This window comes from Streptopelia decaocto, assembly GCF_964273445.1.
Source record: "Streptopelia decaocto genome assembly, chromosome: 1".
In the NCBI taxonomy this organism is placed as follows: Eukaryota; Metazoa; Chordata; class Aves; order Columbiformes; family Columbidae; genus Streptopelia; species Streptopelia decaocto.
This window is the reverse complement of record NC_138663.1, coordinates 143,056,366-143,076,297: the sequence shown is the minus strand read 5'-3', so window position 1 is coordinate 143,076,297 and position 19,932 is coordinate 143,056,366. Positions and strand designations below refer to the sequence as shown.

Genomic DNA, 19,932 nt, shown 5'->3' with positions numbered 1-19,932 from the left:
TAGGACACTTCCATTTGCCAAGGTATCCAAAATTAGTTTCTAAGTTACAAGGTGTTAAAGCTTTTGCGCAATCAAAGTGTATGAAGTCTGAAGTAAGTTAACTTAAGAAAATAGGGTACCGTGTTCTTAAATGCAATGTTTTAAGTTCTTAAGACAGATCCTTGATACGAATCAGTATGGTCGTTCTTGTTTTCCATGGTAGACCTCCGGACGAATAAATGGGGCAAAAATGCCTAGTATCCTACTCTCCCAGCCTCCAGCCATTTTTAGCTCAGGGATTTTCCGAGCCTGTTGGGCTTTGTTACTCCAGTAACCTTCAGTGAAGCCGCTCTTCCTGGTGTTTTTCAGTCTCTTCTCAAGCCTATTTAAACTTGTCTCTACAGTATCCTTAGGCAACAACTTCTGTGGATCGGGGTTTTTTTGAGCTTGTTTCCTGTCAGCTTCGTTTAATGTTCTAATTACTGTCAGTCCCCATCCATCTTCCTTATGCCACTCCCAATTTGTAGATCTCTGTCAGTTTTCCTCTGTGATTACTTGTCCAAGGTGAACAGTCCCAGCATACTGGGTTTCTCCTTGGTGTAAAGCTATTTCTTACCTTTGGTAATCCTTGTTTTCTTCTGATACATTTCTTCCAGTTCTTAGATGTCTGGTTTGATAGGAGGTGACTGTGATTTTATTTGGTGGCAAAATCATGTTTTCTGTTTTGTTCTCTGTTCCTTTGCTAGTAATTCATGATACTTCGTTTGCTGATGATCCACTGAGCTGATATTGTCATTGAATTACTTATCATAATCCAAAATGTTGTTTCTGAGCGGCAATAGTCAGCTCAGAGTTTGTCCTTTTGTACATCAGTTCAAAATTATTTTTTTGAGTACATCATTTTGCCTTCATGTATGTTGAACTTCATCTGCCATTTTTGTTGTTCAGTCACTGCAGCTTTTTGCAGTTATCTGGCAGCCTTGTAGCCTTTGAATAGCTTCGTGTAATCAGCAAACTTTGTCACTTCGCTGCTTGCTGCTTTCCCATGAATGCGCTGAACAGAGCAGAACCCTGTATAACTCAGCTGGTACTTCCTTCCAATTTGAGCACAAACCCTTGATGCCCACCCTCTGCTTCCAGTTTTCTTAGCCCAATTATTTATTCATGCCAGGCCATCCCTCTTAGGCCATGACTATGTAGCTTTCTTAAAACGTTTGATTGTCTCCCATATTGAAGTGTCCACATATGAAAATATCACCCCTGGTTGAAAGCAGTGGGGGATGACCCATCTTCATAAATGGAGTTATTGAAACAGGATAAGCTTATTAATGATGAAAGAGGAAAAAGATCTGGTAAGCAGGACAGAGTATAAACTTCTTCACTGAGTACTGTACTTTGGACCAAAATAGAAAAATAGTTTTTCGTGAAGAACTTTTCAATCTTGTTCATTTTGTCTTCTTCCCTGGCTTCTTGTGGGTGATAAAGAGTGAGGAAACAAAATGCTTTATTTTGCTTTGCACAGACAGCTTCTGTTCTGAAATTTGACGTCAGTACTTCCTGAAGGTAAAGATTCTGCCTCAGTTTTTATGAAAAATACAGCTGTCTGGCTAGATCCCTGTGTTTTTTTTAGTGCCTGCTAAAATAACTGATGAAAATATTTCAGCCAGTTGTTTTTTCTAGTTAGCATGAAATCACACACCTTATTATAAAGAGGAAATTTTTTAGACTTTTCCCCAAGGTCTGTGCTGTTTTCTCAGTTGGTGCCAGATTGAGCCTCATTGTCTTGTTAGGTATCTACTGATCTGATCCTCATGGGCTGTAAGTAGGTGTAGCATCAGGAAACTATTTCAAGTAACAACTTGGAACAGAGTATTTGATTTTTCTTTTCTTGCTATTCTATACAGAGAAAGTTCCTAACACACCCTGGCAGCAATGTATCTGATTTTAAATGGTTTAGAGGTGCTCCTGATGTTCGAGAGGACGGGAGGCTGATTGCTTCAAGGTATATATGAAAGTGAATAAGGTAGATTTGTATCGTTTGCTGCTTTTGGCCAGAGATGGTAACTTTCTTCTTTGAATGAAAGTCACTTTACATTCTCTCAGTAAATAAACACAGTGATAGGACCCATATAAAATTTCAGTGCTTCATATCTTCTATATTTCTGTGCCATGCATTTGTGTGACACTGCTTAGCTTTGTGACACAAATTTTTCTTAGCTGAATGTTGCAAACAAGCTTCATCTCAGCACTAAGTAATGTTTAAATAATTTTCAGTGAATGATTTCAGGTTTATTTGATTAAAATGCATCTGACAAAATGGGAATTTTTAATATCTATTTGATAGGAATTCAGTAGCTTTAGCTCTAGGAATTACTGGAAGTATGGTTTGAAGGCTTATTTTTATATTTTGGTAGGATATTTAGCTCTCACTTGGACTTTCATTTTGGTAAATGTCATGTTAGATCATGTGAAAAACAATCCTGAGAATGCTTTAATGACAATTCTGAGAATGCTTTAATGAGAATAACTGCCTACATGGAATCTTATTTCAGGGCTTAGGGTAAAAAGTCTTATTTTGGCGTATTTGAAGGCCTGTGGAAAAAATAGATTTGGGAAGATGTAGACTTGGAGAGCTGTGCTACTGATTTAACGATGATACTTTTAACAGGAAGAGACATGGGATGAAGAGGGTTAGTCTTTGTAAAACAATAAACTCTGCTTTTGATATGAGGCTTCTACCACTGCCCCAGAACAAATACATAGAAGTAATGATGTAGAAGAGGCTCAAAAAGTAAAATCCAAGGACCTCAAAAAAAATTGAGTTCTAGAGCAAGATGTGCAGCTCAGCACATTGACCAAGACTCAGAAGGGGCTGAGCTGGGAAAACTCTTTGACCAGTGTCTTAAGAATGTTGGAACAGCTTGTTGTCTTGCATTCTTGTTGACTTGCAGTTACTGAAAATCATTTGTGACACAGCAGGTAATAAGCACCTCTGCAGGTTATTGCACATTTAAAAATAATATTAAAAAATACAACAGTTTCAATACTTCTCTACACTCCTAATGCATGAAAGTGAATGCTAAGTTATTTTGAAACTTCTGTCCAGATCTCTTGTCTGTATCAGAAGATCTGACTGGTAAAAATACTATTCCACTTCTTATGACTCACAAAAAATATATATGTGTGACCACTGTTGGTCCTCTTTGGATTAGTACATTGTGATAGACTCTAAATACAGTATGAAATGTTCTTATTCTATGGAACTGTTGCCTGGGTAGGCCTGAATGCACAGGCTAGATATTCACTTAGAAAGCAATCATAAAATACATATGTTTGTTTAATGCATCTCCTTATAGTTGTTTGGTTTTGTTTTTGGTGGTTTGGTTTATTTTGTGTGTGTTTTTTGTTTTGTTTTTCAGGCTGTTCGAATTCTTCTCTAAAAGCGATAGCATTTTCTCCTGGGCTTTCCTATGCTGCTTTGCATTATCATGCCTTTTAATTCAAGTTTCACTGAGTTCAGTGTTGCCATGTGTCTTTTTCTGTCTCCATTCTCTAGCTTCTGTCGTCTTTGCCCTTGAATCAAACAGCTTGTCTTCCTTTCAGAGTTCATTGTGGTCTTCACTGAGAGAAATGGAGAAGAGTTTTCTTATCCTATTCTCCTTGGTGTTGAAAGCCCACTACTTAACAATTACAGTTATTCCCCATAGCTGCAAGGTAGCTCAGGCTGTATTGTTGTCTGCAATTGTTTCATATGTAGTTTAGTCAAACATATGAGCTGATGATTTTGAATCTTGTTTTGGGCCCTCAGTTTCATCATTTGGCCGAAGTTGTGTAAATTTTCATAAGAATTCTGGGGTGCATGTATCATCCAAAGACCATTTCCTGATAACTATCAAAGTCGAATTTAGGCACTTGAGAAGCATATATATGAAAAAATACTTATATGCGTATTAGTTTGCCGGAACTTCTTAATGTCAGCAAAATGTGTTACCAGTCTTGCTTTCAGAAATACCTAGATTGTGTTGCAGATTTTTTTCCACAGTCATTGTGATGAGAGCAGTAAGACTGAAAAATTTTAGAGTAACTGGTTTACAATCAGAAAGATTTGTCTACACAAGAAACTACACTGTTGCAGAATTCTACAGCTTTTGAATTTGAAATTAAGTACTTTATATTGCCTGTCACTAGCGATGATAATTTCTATGGAGTCTCTTTTGAATTTATTTCACTCAGAAAACATATCAACAGCATTTTTTTTTTAAGGTGAGGTAATAGTCTGAATGGAAAATTCCAAAATAACAAGCCTGCAGTATGTGTTCTGGACTATTTCTTTGTAAGAAAATAGCACACTGCAACCCAAAAAGTGAAGCGTAATCAATTGTTTCCTGCTCAGAGAACACACAGACCTGGATACAGAGAGGTGTACTCGGGGTGCTGTGAGGCACACTTGCTGTGTTGGTATTAGCACCTCAAAACCACTGAGTTTCCTGGTGCTGCATGACAGCAAACTCAATGAAGCGCAGCGCAGAACGAAACCACTTTCCTTTGCTTGTGCTAGATTGCTGTCAAGCAGGTGAAGCATTCAGTCACATTGAGACCTCCTCGTGCCATCCCTGGCCTTGGCAGGATTTGTGCCAAATTCAGCCTTGTTCCCCTTCCAGAGTCGCTCGTGTTGCTCAACACACAAGTGCCCCTTTTTGCATGCAACTTTGCTTGGTCTGGCATGGATGTGCATTAACCGCGGCATGGATAATGTGCGAAGCAAGTAATCCTCACAAGAATTATGAGGGTGGTGATTATATGCGGAAATGCTAACACCTGTTGATGCTGTCAGTTATACTTCTGGTACATGGATAGTATGAATTACAGTAGTGACCTCCCTTCTCAATGAAATTGAAGTCGTTTACTGTCCTAATTGGGCACTGAAAAATGATACCAACCACACATCTACCTTTATCAAACTGCTTATTTTGGCTGAGTGTTCTTTTGAATATCCCCTCTACTTGAAGAAAGCTTTGGAAGATGGTGAAAGCATGCTAATTACTTTTTCCTTTTTTTTTCCATATCAATTCACTCATGTTTTTTTGGAAATTTTTATGTATTTATGTATCCAGTGACTTAATTCAACTTTTCAAAAATGGAATTTACCCTTGTTCCTGGGGATTTCCCTGACAACTTCAGTTAAATTTATAGATGCAAATATCTGTCTTTACACTTAATCACAGAATCAACTGGGTTGGAAAAGACCTCAGAGATCATCGAGTCCAACCCTTGGTCCAACTCTAGTCCGTTTATTAGATCATGGCACTAAGTGCCATGTCCAATCTCAGTTTAAAAACCTCCAGGGACGGCGAGTCCACCACCTCCCTGGGCAGGCCATTCCAATGCCTGACCACTCTCTCTGTAAAGAATTTCTTTCTAATATCCAGCCTAAATTTCCCCTGGCAGAGTTTAAGCTCATGCCCCCTTGTCCTATTGCTAACTGCAATAACTTAAGTCAATGTTCAGTTACTAACATTGGATTTTGTTAGACAAAGACATCTATAGGAGGATGGAAGAAGCAGAACAGTGCTAAATAACATGTTGATACTGATGAGTAGAACCATAGTGCAACAGCAACTGACTCTTAAAAAGTCACAAATAAAACTAAACAAACCAATGCCCATCTCTTTTTTTTTTTTTGTCTCTATACTTGTCAGATATATGTTAAATCATATGATTAGTAAGGATGATATAGTAACTCAATTAAAAGTTTCAGTAGTAAAAAAAATGAATTAGCTCCTAGTTTATGTTGCTACTCGTAATGTCATAGGACTGACTGTCCTTTACAAAGTATTTATACTTGTAAATATCCAGATTGGTTTTATTCAAATTTCTTTCCGTGTATGCTGTTCTCTAGAGGTTTTTTTTTGTTACCCCTGTCCTTATGAATAAATAGAGATAATAACTATTTATAGGGAAATTTATTAGATCTTTAGCTTGTCAACAACACACTTTCATTTTTGAGAACTCGCATTCTGCTTTATGCAGAATATATTTCCTTTGTTACTGTAGTTCCTGCTAACACTCTTGTTGTGTTCATTTCGTGGATATGTCAGCTTGTCTACCTGAGTACTAGTGAGAAAAGAGACTAAATCGCTTTAGGAGTACCTAACCTGTGCTGCGTAATTGTCCTTTGGACAGAACTGGAACTAGTGAAATTTTCAAAACGTGGGCTGTGAAGTCCAGCTGATGAGAGCTATTCATAATTGCTGCTGTATGGAGTGTTTGTTAAGCAAAAAACAAATATGATTCTTGGACAGAGCTTTACCTAAGAGATGTTGGTAGGCGCAGTGGCACGTGAGTTCATAAATGACAGACCAGAGAGAGTAGTGAGTAAACAGACTTATCAGTGTGTAGAGTCTTAGATTTGGAAGAAACACTGGCCATCTTCCTTCCTTTGTATTTATATTCCATTTTCTTTACTAAGCTATTGTATATTATGTTCACAGAAATACCTGCAATGACAACTGGTAAGCAGTTTTGAAAGGTGGAATGAAATTTTTATTTCTTCAGTCTCTGCCTTCTTTGATTTTGATACTCTTCTGGTCCTTAAAATATGAGAAAGAAAGGAACCGGACTGCTGGTGGAAATTGGTGTATCAATGTAAAATGATTTTTAAGCAAAGGAAAAGGTGGAGGAAAATTCAAAGTGACGTTGTAATCAGCTTGGTTTGTTTTCCCAAGCACTCTTGCCCAAATCGTACCTGAGGTCTGCCATTTTTTCCTTTTGGTATCCATCATGAATAGCAGAGCTGCAATAGACTGAAACACTCTTTCTGTGAGTCAAAGGAGCTGATGGAGAGACAGTCAAGGAAGGGTCCTGCTTTCCCACTCATGATTAGTTCAACTCCTTCAGGATTTAAGGAAAAGTAGTAGTTGCCTGCAGGTAGTTTCTTACCATTTTATACTTGTTTTTCGTGTTTAGGATATGATGAATTTAATTATTGGCTGAACCTCGCCATGTTTAAGGCAGTCATTTTTTTTCTTTGCTTGTAGATGGGGAATACTAAAGCGTAACAAAATTAAGTTATTTGCCTCTGTTCTTTCCATGAGTCAGCGGTACAAGTAGGAAATAATGCTCACTCTTATTCTTAGTCGCAGGAATATTTCATCCCAAGAATAGGCCCATATACTTTAGTCCCTGAACAATACCCTGTCCTGAATAGCTTTTAAAAATAATTATTGCACAGATGCAGAGTTGAGCTGATTGCCACATATGATGGTAGACAGTTCTTTTCTTTTTTCTTTGCAGGCATGTTGACAGGAACCTTTGATTTCCTTTACTTCCTCTGAAGTGTTAAGGGAAGCTGCATTGTTAAGGCTTTCTGACTGTGTTCGATGGCTGTAGTCTTCTAAACCAGCAGCATTGAGTTGTTTTGGTGTCTGTGGTGGTGTTTTGATGTGGGATTTGTTTGTTTTGGGGTGGTTTTTTTTTTGTTTGTTTGTTTTGTTTACTGTCTGTGAAAGGGGAAGTTCTGGAAGAGGAAGTGGGGGGATAAATGAGTCAGCTGAGTCAGGAGTATACTGAATTAACAAGACAGAACTGCTAGCAGCATATGTCATTTTTAGTTATGTTCCTGTGCTTTCTGGAGATACTCAGAAATTCATGTTTCTTCAGCATCTTTGTTTTTTTGTGACTTCCTGAACTTAGTACATTCCTGTCTGTGTCACTTGCAGAAGCGTAATCTGTCAAAGGACTTTATGGGCAGCCATGATTTTCCTCATGGTGGCAAAATACAAATGGGAAATAATTAGGAAGGGGCTTTTTTCACAGAATGGAAGCCTGGGCCACTACATGCAATGCTGAGCTATCAGGGACCAGAGTGGAAAAGCTTGGTATATGTGTCTCTACTTCCTTCTTCGTTGCCTGCATCACAAGACTCGATTCTGTCCCTTTGAATTAGTAACATGAATTTTGTAGGATCCTTGTGTTTTACTACAACTTGAACATATGGATCAGAAATCTGTTTTGAGTGTAACTAATGATGTGAAATGAGCTCTGTACAGGTGCTTTGGATTTTGAAGCTTTAGTATTTGGGGAGTGTGAATTTTTAAAATTTAAAATCAACAATTCACCTCGTGAAGGTGTTTTGAACTTTCTTTTATTGTGGTTCACAAGCAGTGATGGTTTGCAGTTTTGCCAAGTAACAGAGCTGTCTTTGTACAATTATTCTAAATAAGAATTGTAGAGGAATTATCTGTTGTTTAATAATAGTTTGGTATACTTTTGTGTCAGATTTATCTAAAATGTTCTTAGCTGCCAAGTGCATTTTATTCTAGATCTAAAGACTGTTTTTGCTGGGCCAGGGGATTGAGTTATATATTATGAGCCTGGAAAGTTGATGTATTGTTTATTACAGCATGTCGTTGCTTAACAAAATATATTTATGTGGATGCAGAAAGATTAAACACTTACTAGATGCAATGAAGAAGGAAACTCAGCAATAACCTCATTTTCAGAATGACAGAAATGCAAAGATATACACTATTTTTTTCTAGAAATATGCGTTGTTCTAAAATAAAAATAATTGGTTTTCATGGGAGACAGTAATATTCAAGCATAAGTAGAAGCGATGTACTCAGTATGTAAGCAGGTTTATGTATTTTCAAATTGTTGCATGAGATACAAGTACATATTGCTAAAATGACTTTGTCTTGGTTATCATCTGCAAAATCCAGTAATTATGAAGGATCAGGGCACAGATGTTTGCTTTGCTTTGTATATTTAGGCACATGCTGGTTCTGCCAAGTGTATTTGTTTGGAGCTCTCAGAGTATTTTACTCTGCTCGTCCGCACACACAGGCAGCAAACGCAGGACACAGGTGGCCTCCCACCGCATCAGCCAGGCCGGTGGCAGAAAGGAGATGCCACTGCCTAGTTCCCTGTCTGGCTCTGCTTACCAGGCCATATGGCCTTCCAAAAAGTAACACCAGCTTTCATACTGTGATCACAAAGTTGACAGAGCCCAAACTTACCTAGGTTATTGCATACCAGTCATGCTTCGCTTTCCTGTTTAATAGGTACAGGAGGGTAGGCCTACTTCAGACCTTCTACTACTGGAGATGTTAGACTGGGTACTACTGGAGCTGCCACTGCTCTGGTTATGGTTGAGATGTTGTAATATTTCCACTATTAAGCCCTATTTTCAAATTGCATGTGACTAGGTATTTGAAAAGTCCTTTAGTTATGAAATCTTTGCATTTCTCTAGTCTCTAGCCTGACTGATTCAATAGACCTTTACAAGATTATGCTAAATGAAAATACAGTTTTCAATTTTTATAACTTGGGCGTTGTGGCATTGCTTCAAATGTTGCTGGTTCTTCAGTAGATCTCTTGTGTTCAAGCATGTCTGGCAACAAATAATAAAGTATGACTGAAAAACTAGTACTTCAGAAATAAAGTTCTAAAATGGTTTTGAACTGTATGGCATCAGTTTGAGTTAGCAAAAGAAATTTAGCAAAAGCTAAGCATGAATCAAAGGAAAAACATCAAATAATGGGTGTTAAGTATGTTGCAAATAAGATGGAAGAGGCCTGTGCTATGCATTACATGAAATGGAGTTGATATAGCATTGCCTAGTGTTAAAATATTTTTAAATCTTACCACAGTAGCTATTATATTATGGAGAATGATCATCTCAGTTCAGTTTGGTATAAAGAGGCAGTGTTGTTTGATTTTGATTTCTGAAAGATAAGGTTTTTCTCATCAGCATGAAAAACAGTCTCTCTAGAGACATAAAGGAGATTTTTGTGCTCTGTACCAGGCATGACATGACTGAGGAAAGGTGTTCCAGGTTGCCAGTGAAAGTGTATTATAGTTTTAAACCATGAAGGCTGGTTGCTGAGGCATTAAAACCATTGTTTCTCAATAATTTGGATACCATTTTTATAAGGTGTATCTCCAATATGATCCTTTAAGGTGTCTCTCACCTCCTAGAATCTAGTGAGTCAAAGGTCTGTCTAGAGCATGGATCTGCTCAGCTCTTCCATGCCATCAGGCTGCCAATACAAGGCAATGTTCACATTGTCCCGCTGCCACTACAACAGTCTTCACTGTGACCAGATGAGAAGCCCATGTGAGGGTCAAGATGCAGATTGGCTTCTGTACAGGCTCGTGGTGGGAAAGAGACCCAAAATTAGTGGCTTGTATTGAACAGTTCTTTGGCCTCTGTTAGGCTTATTCACCAAAATGCTGAAGCTGATGGTTTTAGTTGTTTTTCAAATAAATAGGACTTTAATACCTTGTCTTACGCTTATGAATGGAAAATAAGATGGAAAATTTTTGGCATTCCTCCATCTTTATATGGGGGGAGGAAAATGAGTTATCCTATCTTAGAAAATAGAGCCAGACAGACTGCCAAGTGGATAAAGTGGAGTATGTGCTTCTTGGAATGCCCTGGGAAAGCCCTTCACAAGGCAGGACAAGTGCCTGTGCTAGGGTAGATAGACACTGACAGAAGAGTGAAATGCACAGAGGGGATTGATGGCCCACCCCTATGGCATCACCTCTGCCCCCTATGTAATACTTGAAAACCATTCCTGAAATCTTTGAGCTTTGTATCTCTGTCTCAATAAGTTTCTGAAATCTGGTATCACGTAAGCATATCTAGGTAAAAATGGTGCAATATGTGCTTTCCAATTTTAAAGAAAAAATATGTAGGTAAAAAATTAAGACCTGATTTATCATGGTTATTTGATTCCAAAGAAGGACTTTCAAGGTACAGCAAGAAACAAAATTAAGGAGAAAACACAGGTGCTCTGTATATAAGTGATCAATTATTGCTATTTTCTGCTGCACATACATGCTGTGATGCATGTTCAGGCACAGATAAGGTTCTAATTGGTTTCAAATTTCAGCTTTGCAGTCAGATAAAAAGAAGTATCTGATATTGAAACATTTTTTTCTTGTTTATCCAAAGACGAACAAAAAAATAATTTTCTTTTGACTATTTTCTTTGTTTTAACCAGCTCATATAATGAAACAAGGATGTACTGATGCACGTAGTGACTGGTGTACTGTTAAAAGAGGGGAAGGGACAGGCTTTGATTTAGATACAACCATTTGGACACATATGTATAGTGTGTGTTTGCTGTTCAGCTCCTGCCAGGTGTTTTTTCTGGTCACGTCCTGTGTAGCTACAGCTGACAGGCAACACGTGTGCATGGAGGGTGCACACAGACACACGCACACAGGCACACACCCGCTCCCCGCCGGACAAGGAAGTGCCCTGGGTGTCACCCATACGTGACTTCATCCTTCAGTTCACTACAGGGCTCAAGCCTTGCGAATCCAAGAAGTTTTGTAATAGCTCCCTAGGTAAATCCATGCCTGACAAGCAGCCCTGCCTCAGGGCACCTTGCTAATGTACACAGATACATAGTGTGCCAGCCAAGGGAGAGCTCTGTTCAAACTTGCACCGAGTCATGTTGCCATCTGTCCTGAATACAGAAGGCTTCTTGCTTAATCTTGCATTAAGTGCAGGCTGAGGGAGCCACACTAAAATAGCTGTTGCTTGCTCTCTGCATCAGGCTTGACTTCTGAGGAGTAAAATAATAAAGGACACGTGTGTGTAATTAAAGTACAAAGGAAACAGGAAGGGGAATAGCAAGGAACAAATCCAGAAAATAAGGAACAGTTGGGCGTCGTAATTATAGACATCTGATTATACTGAAGGAATTAAAGCACTCTGAAAGAATAAGCCCTATAACCGCTCTGAATCTTGAGGGGAGAGAGAGTATTTATCAGGGGGTTGTTTGTTTGTTTTAAATCACTTGTTTTCAAAATAAGTATCTTTAGCATAGTTTTCCCGGTAGCAAAACCTAGAGCAAAATCTGTAACACAGCTTCCACAGGAATCTCTATCATAACTTTTCCACAGATTTAGTTGAAATAATTACTTCTTCAGTACTAAGTTGAGTGTTCTTTTAGGAACACCCCATTAAATTTGTTCTACCTTTTTTTTTTTTCCCCCCAAAGATTTTGAGCACTCAAATTCTGAAAGTTATTTGGCGTGCATTTGTAAAAATATATCAGTTGAATCTTAATATTTTCATGTGGCTAGGGACTTAGGAGTAAGTTAGAATTTATTTAAAATACTGTGCATAAGCAGTTATAAATTACATGATTGATAAAGATTTTTATTATGATTTCCATTAAATTGTTTGAGGCACTATGAAGTAGTAGCTGAAATCATGAAAGGTGAATGGACTTAACACAGGACACTTCTAACTCATACAGATACTTTATTGAGGTAAATAAGAATACAATTCTTCATCAGAAACTGTTCAGTCTCTTGGGTGGCCTCTATTTCATATATCAGGTGGGAAAATGCTCGTTTTTTACTGCCAGGATCATCTAAGGAATCTCTAGGAGGAAATTTGTAAAGATTGCTTTGCCATTCTTCTCTTTCCTCTCCCCATGATCTCTCACAGATTTTTCTATGCAAAAGGATTATTTATATTTAAGGATTCTGTGTTCTTTGCACTATACAAATGGGATTTCTGTGCCAATAACAAAATAAGTCTGGAAAGTTTATGGAACTAAAGTGATAGCAAAGCAGTTTGATTTTTGTTCCTAACATGCCACTGAAAACTGAAAGCAAGCTTTAACTAAAGAGAAGGCATTTAAAAAGACAATAGGAAGTAGATGCAGTAAGGAAAAGCTGGGGAGAAAAAAAAAATAGAATTGTCATAGGAAGAAAAGAGTAAACCTAATCCCATGCTGTGTTTATATTTCTAGAAACCTGGATGGAAATAGGTTAGATGTCACATCTAAAACTGTATTTTGAGGTGTGTGGGTGTGGTTGGTTGTGGGTTTTTTGTTTGTTTGTGGGGTTTTTGTTGTTGTTGGGTTTTTTATGTATTTGTTGTTGTTTGGTTGGTTGGTTTGTTTGTTTTGATGTATTAGCTGTCTAATTTCCATACATTCCTACTTCTATAATGACTGGATGAAGTGGACACACATGAGCTTAATCTTTACAGGGATGAGAAAGGTATCTGAAACATGCAGTTGAGAACTCAAATCTGTTCCATTGCTTAACAAATTATTCTATATTTATGAAGACTTATGATAAATGTGTCCTCAGAAGTGCATGGAAACACGAACTGCTGATTTATCTATCTTTGAGTTTTCAGTTGAAAGCTCAGTGTTTTTCTTGTGTCATACAGTGATTATTTCTCGAACATGTAGGATATATAAAATACTGAAATATTGATTCAATTTATTCAGTTTTAAGGATCTGATATAAATATTTTTTTTTATTATATCCACAGGAGAAACCTAACAAAGCTGTCCCTCATCTTCAGCCACATGCTAGCAGAAATCAAGGCTATTTTTCCAAATGGCCAATTCCAGGGTGATAACTTTCGTATCACTAAAGCTGATGCTGCAGATTTCTGGAGAAAATTCTTTGGAGATAAGTAAGTACTAACACTTTGCAAAATCCTTTATTTTTTTATAGTTGTAAGCATAAAAAGGAATGACATTTTCAAAAATGCAAATTATGGTTCTGAGTATGTGGATGGCCATTTTAAAGGTCATTTCTTGTCCAAGTCTTTAAGTTGGCTGAAATTGCTAAATTCATTATTAACAATTTTTTTGTTGTTGTTTTCAATGTTGTAATTCACTTAAAGGATGAGTAAAAGTGTATGGATAGTTCTGTACAGGACACTTACGCTCAGTCACAAATTAGACTACCTTGCATGGAGTTTATGAGTTCCATTCCAGGGCGAAGATAGCACATTGTTTTCATAATGTACATGGCAAATCTTGTCCTTTCACATTATATATATGCATTATACAATTGATAACTCTGAAGTCTGAATCAGCAACTTGATGATGGTCTCATGGACTATGTTTCCTTATCCTATCTTTAAGTTTCTAACTACTGCAATATTTAGTGGTCTTTAAGTATTTGAAATAATGTTTTTATCTCTTATTATCAAATCAGATTTTCTACAACTATACTGCCTGTAACGTAGTCACAGGGGACTACTCTTTCCTTTTGTTCAAGTTCTATTACGGAAAGAGAGAGAAAAACTGGAGATATGTCAGAAGGTTTAATCAAAAGCCATTTGGGGAGAAACTTAGCATTCATTTTATTACGCATTATCGAACACTAAGTCTGACTTGCAGATATGTGACTAAATCCATATAGCAAATGCAATATTGAATATGTAAAAGTAGGCAGTTGTGAATATGGGGGTTCTTTTGTTTGTTTCTGGCAAACAGTTTTGTTTATGATTACAGATACAAGTGAATAAAAGATGCATAATTTGATCACTTTCTCATGGAAGGTTTATTAGTGTAACAGTGACATAAGAGGGAGAAGGCAAGAGATTTGAATGTTGTACAATATAATGGAGCAGTCATTATGATCATAAAGTCTGATATCTCGCACAGTGTAGGCCATAGCAAATCACAGAACAATTCCTGCAAAAACGTTTACTGACCAAGAAGAGCTCTTTAAAGTAAGTCTTTAATTCTTTATTTAGAATGCCAGTGTAGTAGGTTGGCGCTTTCTCAAATTAGTTTCTTTCAGTGTGAATTTTCAACAGTTTCATTACCTTTTTTTGGTAGTCTAAACACCCCTACTGCTAGCTTCCAGCATTGTGGTTTTATTATAGTGTTATCTGATAACTTCAGTCTTCAAACAAATTTCTGTCCTCTATAGATAATGTTATGGTGTGATCAAGTCATTGTATCAGTCCTCCTTTTGTTAGAGGAAAGGAATCTCACGATGTTTTGTGTTACCCATTTCAATGTGAAGATGATCTTTAAAGTACCCACAAAAGTTCAGATAAAGTTATCTGAAGGATTCATTTACATGATGTGTAGGGGCCCTCTATCAGATAAGGCTCTTAAAAAACATGTCAGTCAGAAAAACAGGACCTCTGAAAATGTGACTTAACCATGATGATCTCTCTTCAGTGTTTTCTCTTTTTCCCTTTCTCTCTTGTCTGAGCAACTCTCAGAATTGAAATCTCCTCCTGGTCCTTCTCTTTTCCTGTTGGGCTCTGTCCTTGAATGACCTTTACGAGCTGTCTTGATTGCAAATTGCATTTCTGTCATTGCAACTTACAGACTTCATCTTCTGCAAGCTACTGTTTGTTCCTGTCATTTCATTTTAACTAGTTTCATCAGCTTCAGTATCATGTACCTCTTTGTATTTCTCTACTAACTTGTGCTTTCTGTGTGAGATTCAAGCGTTCCCTTCAAGTTTCCTTCTAATGGTCCTGCCACTTTCCTTTGGGAGATGGCACAAGTGATAGGTACTTGAGGTGTCAGACAGTAGGATACTGTAACATAATAATAAGTTTTTATCAGAGCAACGTTGGTAAGAAGAATTTTTCAACTGCATCAGTCCATCTGAACAACTCAGCTCTACCCTTGTCTTTCTCTCCCTTCACACTTAAGTCTTTTCCTGGTTCAGTCCCTGGAATGCTTCTTTCTAGTGCCCCTTTTTAGGGCCCCAGAACTATTACCATAACTTTTTTAAATTTTGTGGGTTTTTTTGGGTTTTGTTTTGTTTGTACTTTTTTTTTTTCCTGCTTATCTAAATTTCTTAAAAAAATACAACGTTAAATATGAACTTTCAGTATTAACCCCCTGAAGTCCTCCCCTCCCCGTGCACTTAGATAGGGTTGGTTTAGGTTTTTCTGTTAAGCATCCATGCACGAAAAATGCCCAGGAATCAAGGCAGTTTCAGGACATTCAGTTAATTACATATCTAATCTTGGTCATCTAGTACAGCCTGGAGGTTTTTTGAGTTCTGCTTGTCAGGTACTTGCTTTCAGGCTAGGTAAATAACCATTGTTATTAGTGTTTCCAGCTCTTTTCCAATAAGCTGAATCTGTTTTAGTTACCTGTCTTGTAAGCCGTGATCTGTTGATCTGTGCTTGGCAGCCTTGCCATTATCTCAGGTTTAGTTAATTGTGCTTAAGTAACTGTAAAACATGTAACAGCATGTATGTCAAATAAACAGATGAGAAAAAGTTTTATTTGCATTACATTTAATCTCTTCATTAAACAAAATGCCTGAAGCTTTATAAACATTAATTATTTTCTAATCCATTTAGAAATACGTGGCAGGTATGCCTGCAAGCCACATCATTTACAATGGGCCTGTTATGAGAAATCAGTTTGCAAATATGCTAGTATCACTTCCCCAGAAGCAGAGCCTACATAAAGATTTTGGGTGTTGCAAACAACTGATAAAATCTGTTTGTAACCTGACCACCTCAAGATAGGCCCCTGGGACTATCTGAAACCTCAAACTCTGTTTGGGCATGCAGTGCAAATGAAGGAGGACAGGGAGGAACTGTCTTGTATGTTCCCTGGCTGCATCACTGTTTTATAGGGCAAGGCTGTACTCCTCACTTTTTTACAAAAAGCAGCCCTTACTTTGAGTTTGCTAAGTAATGCTGCTCAAGAGTAGAGCATAAATAAAAAGGAAGTTGTGCTGGATCTTGGCTTTTAATGAGTAAACCATATCACAAGAAATAATTCTGATGCATTGTTTGGTCTGGTTGAAAGGAGGGAATTGGAACTGTTAGATCAATTGATGATTTTTTTCAGCATAATATTATCATAAAAATCATCTTCGTGTTCCTAAACATAATGAATTGGAAGCTTTTCTGTAATGTATTTTCTGCCTTGATTTCTTTCTGAAATGTTGTCATTTTTTTCTTTTTTTATTTTTAATTATTCTAAATAGCAAGAAGGAGGTCAATAGCCACTTATGTTTTTAAGTCCACTCTTTGGCTTTCCGTTTTTGAAAACGTGACCTACACTTCTGTTTACAGAAAGCCATATAATTTGCTGAGGTATTCAGTCCAAAAGATACAATTTCCGAGAGTCCAGTTTGTAACTTAAAAAACCCTGTGTCTGATTTCTTTCACTATTCTTCCTCAATAAATGGGGAGCTTCTAATTTTGCTGGTTTGTTACATTCGTCTGTCTGAACACTGACTGCAAAATTGTGCAGCTGCAACTACATTATTCATCCTGTTATTAATAAGTATCATAGGATGCATTTGTTATTTTAGTGTTTAAAGCTGGTTAGGTGTATGTTCACATGACTTCAAACGCATTAGCAAAATAAGTGGCTAGACTATTTCAAATGTCTGATGATCACACATCTAGCTCCTTTTTGAATTTTTTGTAGAAAACACAGATGTAGAACTCGAAAAACTATTTGAATGGCTTCTTCACAGCCATGTGCTGAGAACTTCCCATATTCTTGGCCTTCAAATACCACCTCAACTTTTGTATTTCTGATACACCTCTACAAAACTTCTAGATAATGGTAGTTGCTGGAGAAGCTTGGATGAGACAGAATGCTGTGGTGCTCGTGATAGCAGCAGAAACATTGGTGATGGAAATCATCAGCCCTCACACAGGCAGAGAGTACAAAAGGGGTAAATAGTCAGAACCTTTATAGTTGTGAGATTTTCCAGTATCACATGTTTCAGAGAAGGGGAAACCTTGGAAGTGATAGGATATTTGGAAAGGGTCTGGAGAGACTAGTGCGGGGTTTAGGAATTTACAGGGAGGACTGATAAATCAGGATGGGAGAGAATGAGATGTTGATTATCTGGGTGGAAGGAGAATGTGGACAATAGCAGTATGATGAAGGAAGAAACAGAAGGACTGATTTCTCTGCAAGGACAATGTAGAACGTGTATCCAAATTAGGAGGTGGGTGAGGAGGTCAGCGGTGTCCACATAGAAGGCCCAGGGTGGTTTTGGAATATTGACTTTGTCAAGGAAGCTGACTGAGAAAAGCTTGTTGGGGAGATGAGGTGGTAGAGAGAGTTTTGGATTAGCTTTGTGAAAACAAATGTCAGGGACGAGTGACACCTTTCCAAAGGCTGAATGACTGGAATAGGCTGAGAATGGAGCTCTTTGGTATATCACAGGCTACGAGGAGGAAGAGAGCCTCTTCAAGAAAATAGAGGAGCTGTCTGAAGAAGAACTGAGGAATAAATTGACACAAACTATACACCATGGTAAGGTCAAGATTTTAGGTTAAGATCTACACCAAGAAAGACCTTGGTAGTGTCAAAAGCATGAAAGTGGTGAAATTGAGATGTGATTTCTGAATTTGTACTGATTACTAGTATACTGTTACTGGAGCAAGTGGTTTTAGTGGAGTGAATCTTCACCTATGGTTTACCATTATAGTTGTGCTGAAGCAAATGATAGTTAAATACAGCTAAATAGTAATGTTAAGTGGAACTGTGAAATTGTAAGGCATGTAATCAGCAGTTACATTTGTTTACATATACTTTAGTAACCCCCAGTGAGTTGTAAATACACATATAAAACATAATCTGATAGCTTCTTCATTATCCACATTTTATCACTGTTTAGTGCTTGATGTTAATTTCCCCTGGTTCCTCACTCACTTTAATAGCACCTTGCAACTTTTACTAGTTTTCTGTTTTGAGAAGAAATGTGCAAAATACCACTGGGAGTGATCCTGAATGGAGAAGGAGAGTGGGCGACATGACCTAACAGATCTTTCCAGCCTCCTAATTTGAAAGCTGCGGTGAAGTCACGCAGGGCTTTGTAACTATTGAAATTTGTGATTTGTGGCTGTCTTTGTGTTGCAGAATGAATCAGCAGCAAAATGTCAGTGTTCTTAGGTTTTCAGTTCTCCATAGTTCTGCCTTTTATTTTAACTTTTAAGGGCTTACTCTTCATTGTGAAACCTTAAAAAATTGAAAGTATTTCTGTTATTGTTGTCAGATAAGTTTATGTCCCACACAGTTTCTGAAGAAACAGAACTTCTTTCACTGCTAGGGTCAAACAAGTTACTATTTTAAAGCTCTGATTTTTATTTTTTTTTTAGATGATGCCTGAAATGTATTTATTTTTTTATTGGAATTTAGGAAAAAAAGTGTGGCTATTGATTTCTCAGTAGAAGTTAAACAATATTTAAGATTGATAGTCTAAACTTTGACTAGTTGTGGTTCTGCTGTGGTCAGTGCTTTTTGGCTTGGGATAGAACAGACGTAGCTTCTCTGGCTTAGGTTCAGAGAAGAAGCAGTAGAACAGGCAGACCACATTGCACGACTTAACTCGAAAACATTTAGCTGTCAGAAAGTGAGACCTCAGATAAGCTAGATTTTGGCACCTTGTTGAGCCCCTTAATTTATCACTTGATTTCCTGTTCTTGCTGCAGATAGTGCCCAAGAGCCACACCATTACCTGAACACTGTAAAAATACAGACTGAAGAGGTGGTCCTGGCCCAGAGGGCTTATAATTTGAGTATGAGCTGAAGTGTAAAGGGAAGCCAAAAGACAGAGAGGTGAAAGAGGAAGAGGCAGCAATCTGAGTGCCATAGCGTTCATCACCATCAAGACGAGTGTTTTGGCAACAAACTTTTAAAGAGAAGGAAGTAAACAGGGAATGGGTTTTTTGGAGGATGGTTCCTCCCTCGGCTGACAAGCAGCACAGGAAATACCCTTATTAGTACCCTTGTTTAAAAACTTGAGCTAGAGGCAGAAGGTATTGTTACCCAGCAGCTAGTGACTTGTAAATCTTGCTAGATGTTTTTCATAGAAGTGCAAGATAAACAAGTTTTAACAAGAGGATCGATAATATAAAGAAGAGCTAGTCAGTGGAAAGTTGCAGGACATGATTAAAAAACAGAAAAGGACAAGGGTCTTCACAGTTCTTTTGGATGGCTAAGAATAAAGTTGCATGTACAAAGGACAGAGAAAAGAAAGTTATAGTTTGCACACGAGATTGTGAGGCAGTAGAACAGATTCTCGGTGGGTAGGCAGGAGAGGCAGTGTTTTAAGTATGAAAGGGCATGCAATGGATGTGCTTTGGATTGTGATTAGAAGTAAAAGTTGGAAATACACAGACAAGCACATCCCTTTGGGGAAACTTCAGGAAACGTGGAC

The 19,932-nt window shown here is 37.7% G+C and overlaps 1 protein-coding gene across 4 annotated transcripts in view; it reads left to right on the top strand.

Moving 5' to 3' along the window:
• CBLB (Cbl proto-oncogene B) overlaps nucleotides 1-19,932 on the top strand; it is a 142,896-nt gene that overhangs the window by 65,069 nt on the left and 57,895 nt on the right. For all 4 annotated transcript variants that reach the window (XM_082063206.1, XM_082063204.1, XM_082063205.1 and 1 more), the window contains one exon: nucleotides 13,292-13,438. In XM_082063206.1, coding sequence (XP_081919332.1) covers nucleotides 13,292-13,438 — 147 coding nt within the window. The remainder of the gene's footprint in view (nucleotides 1-13,291; nucleotides 13,439-19,932) is intronic.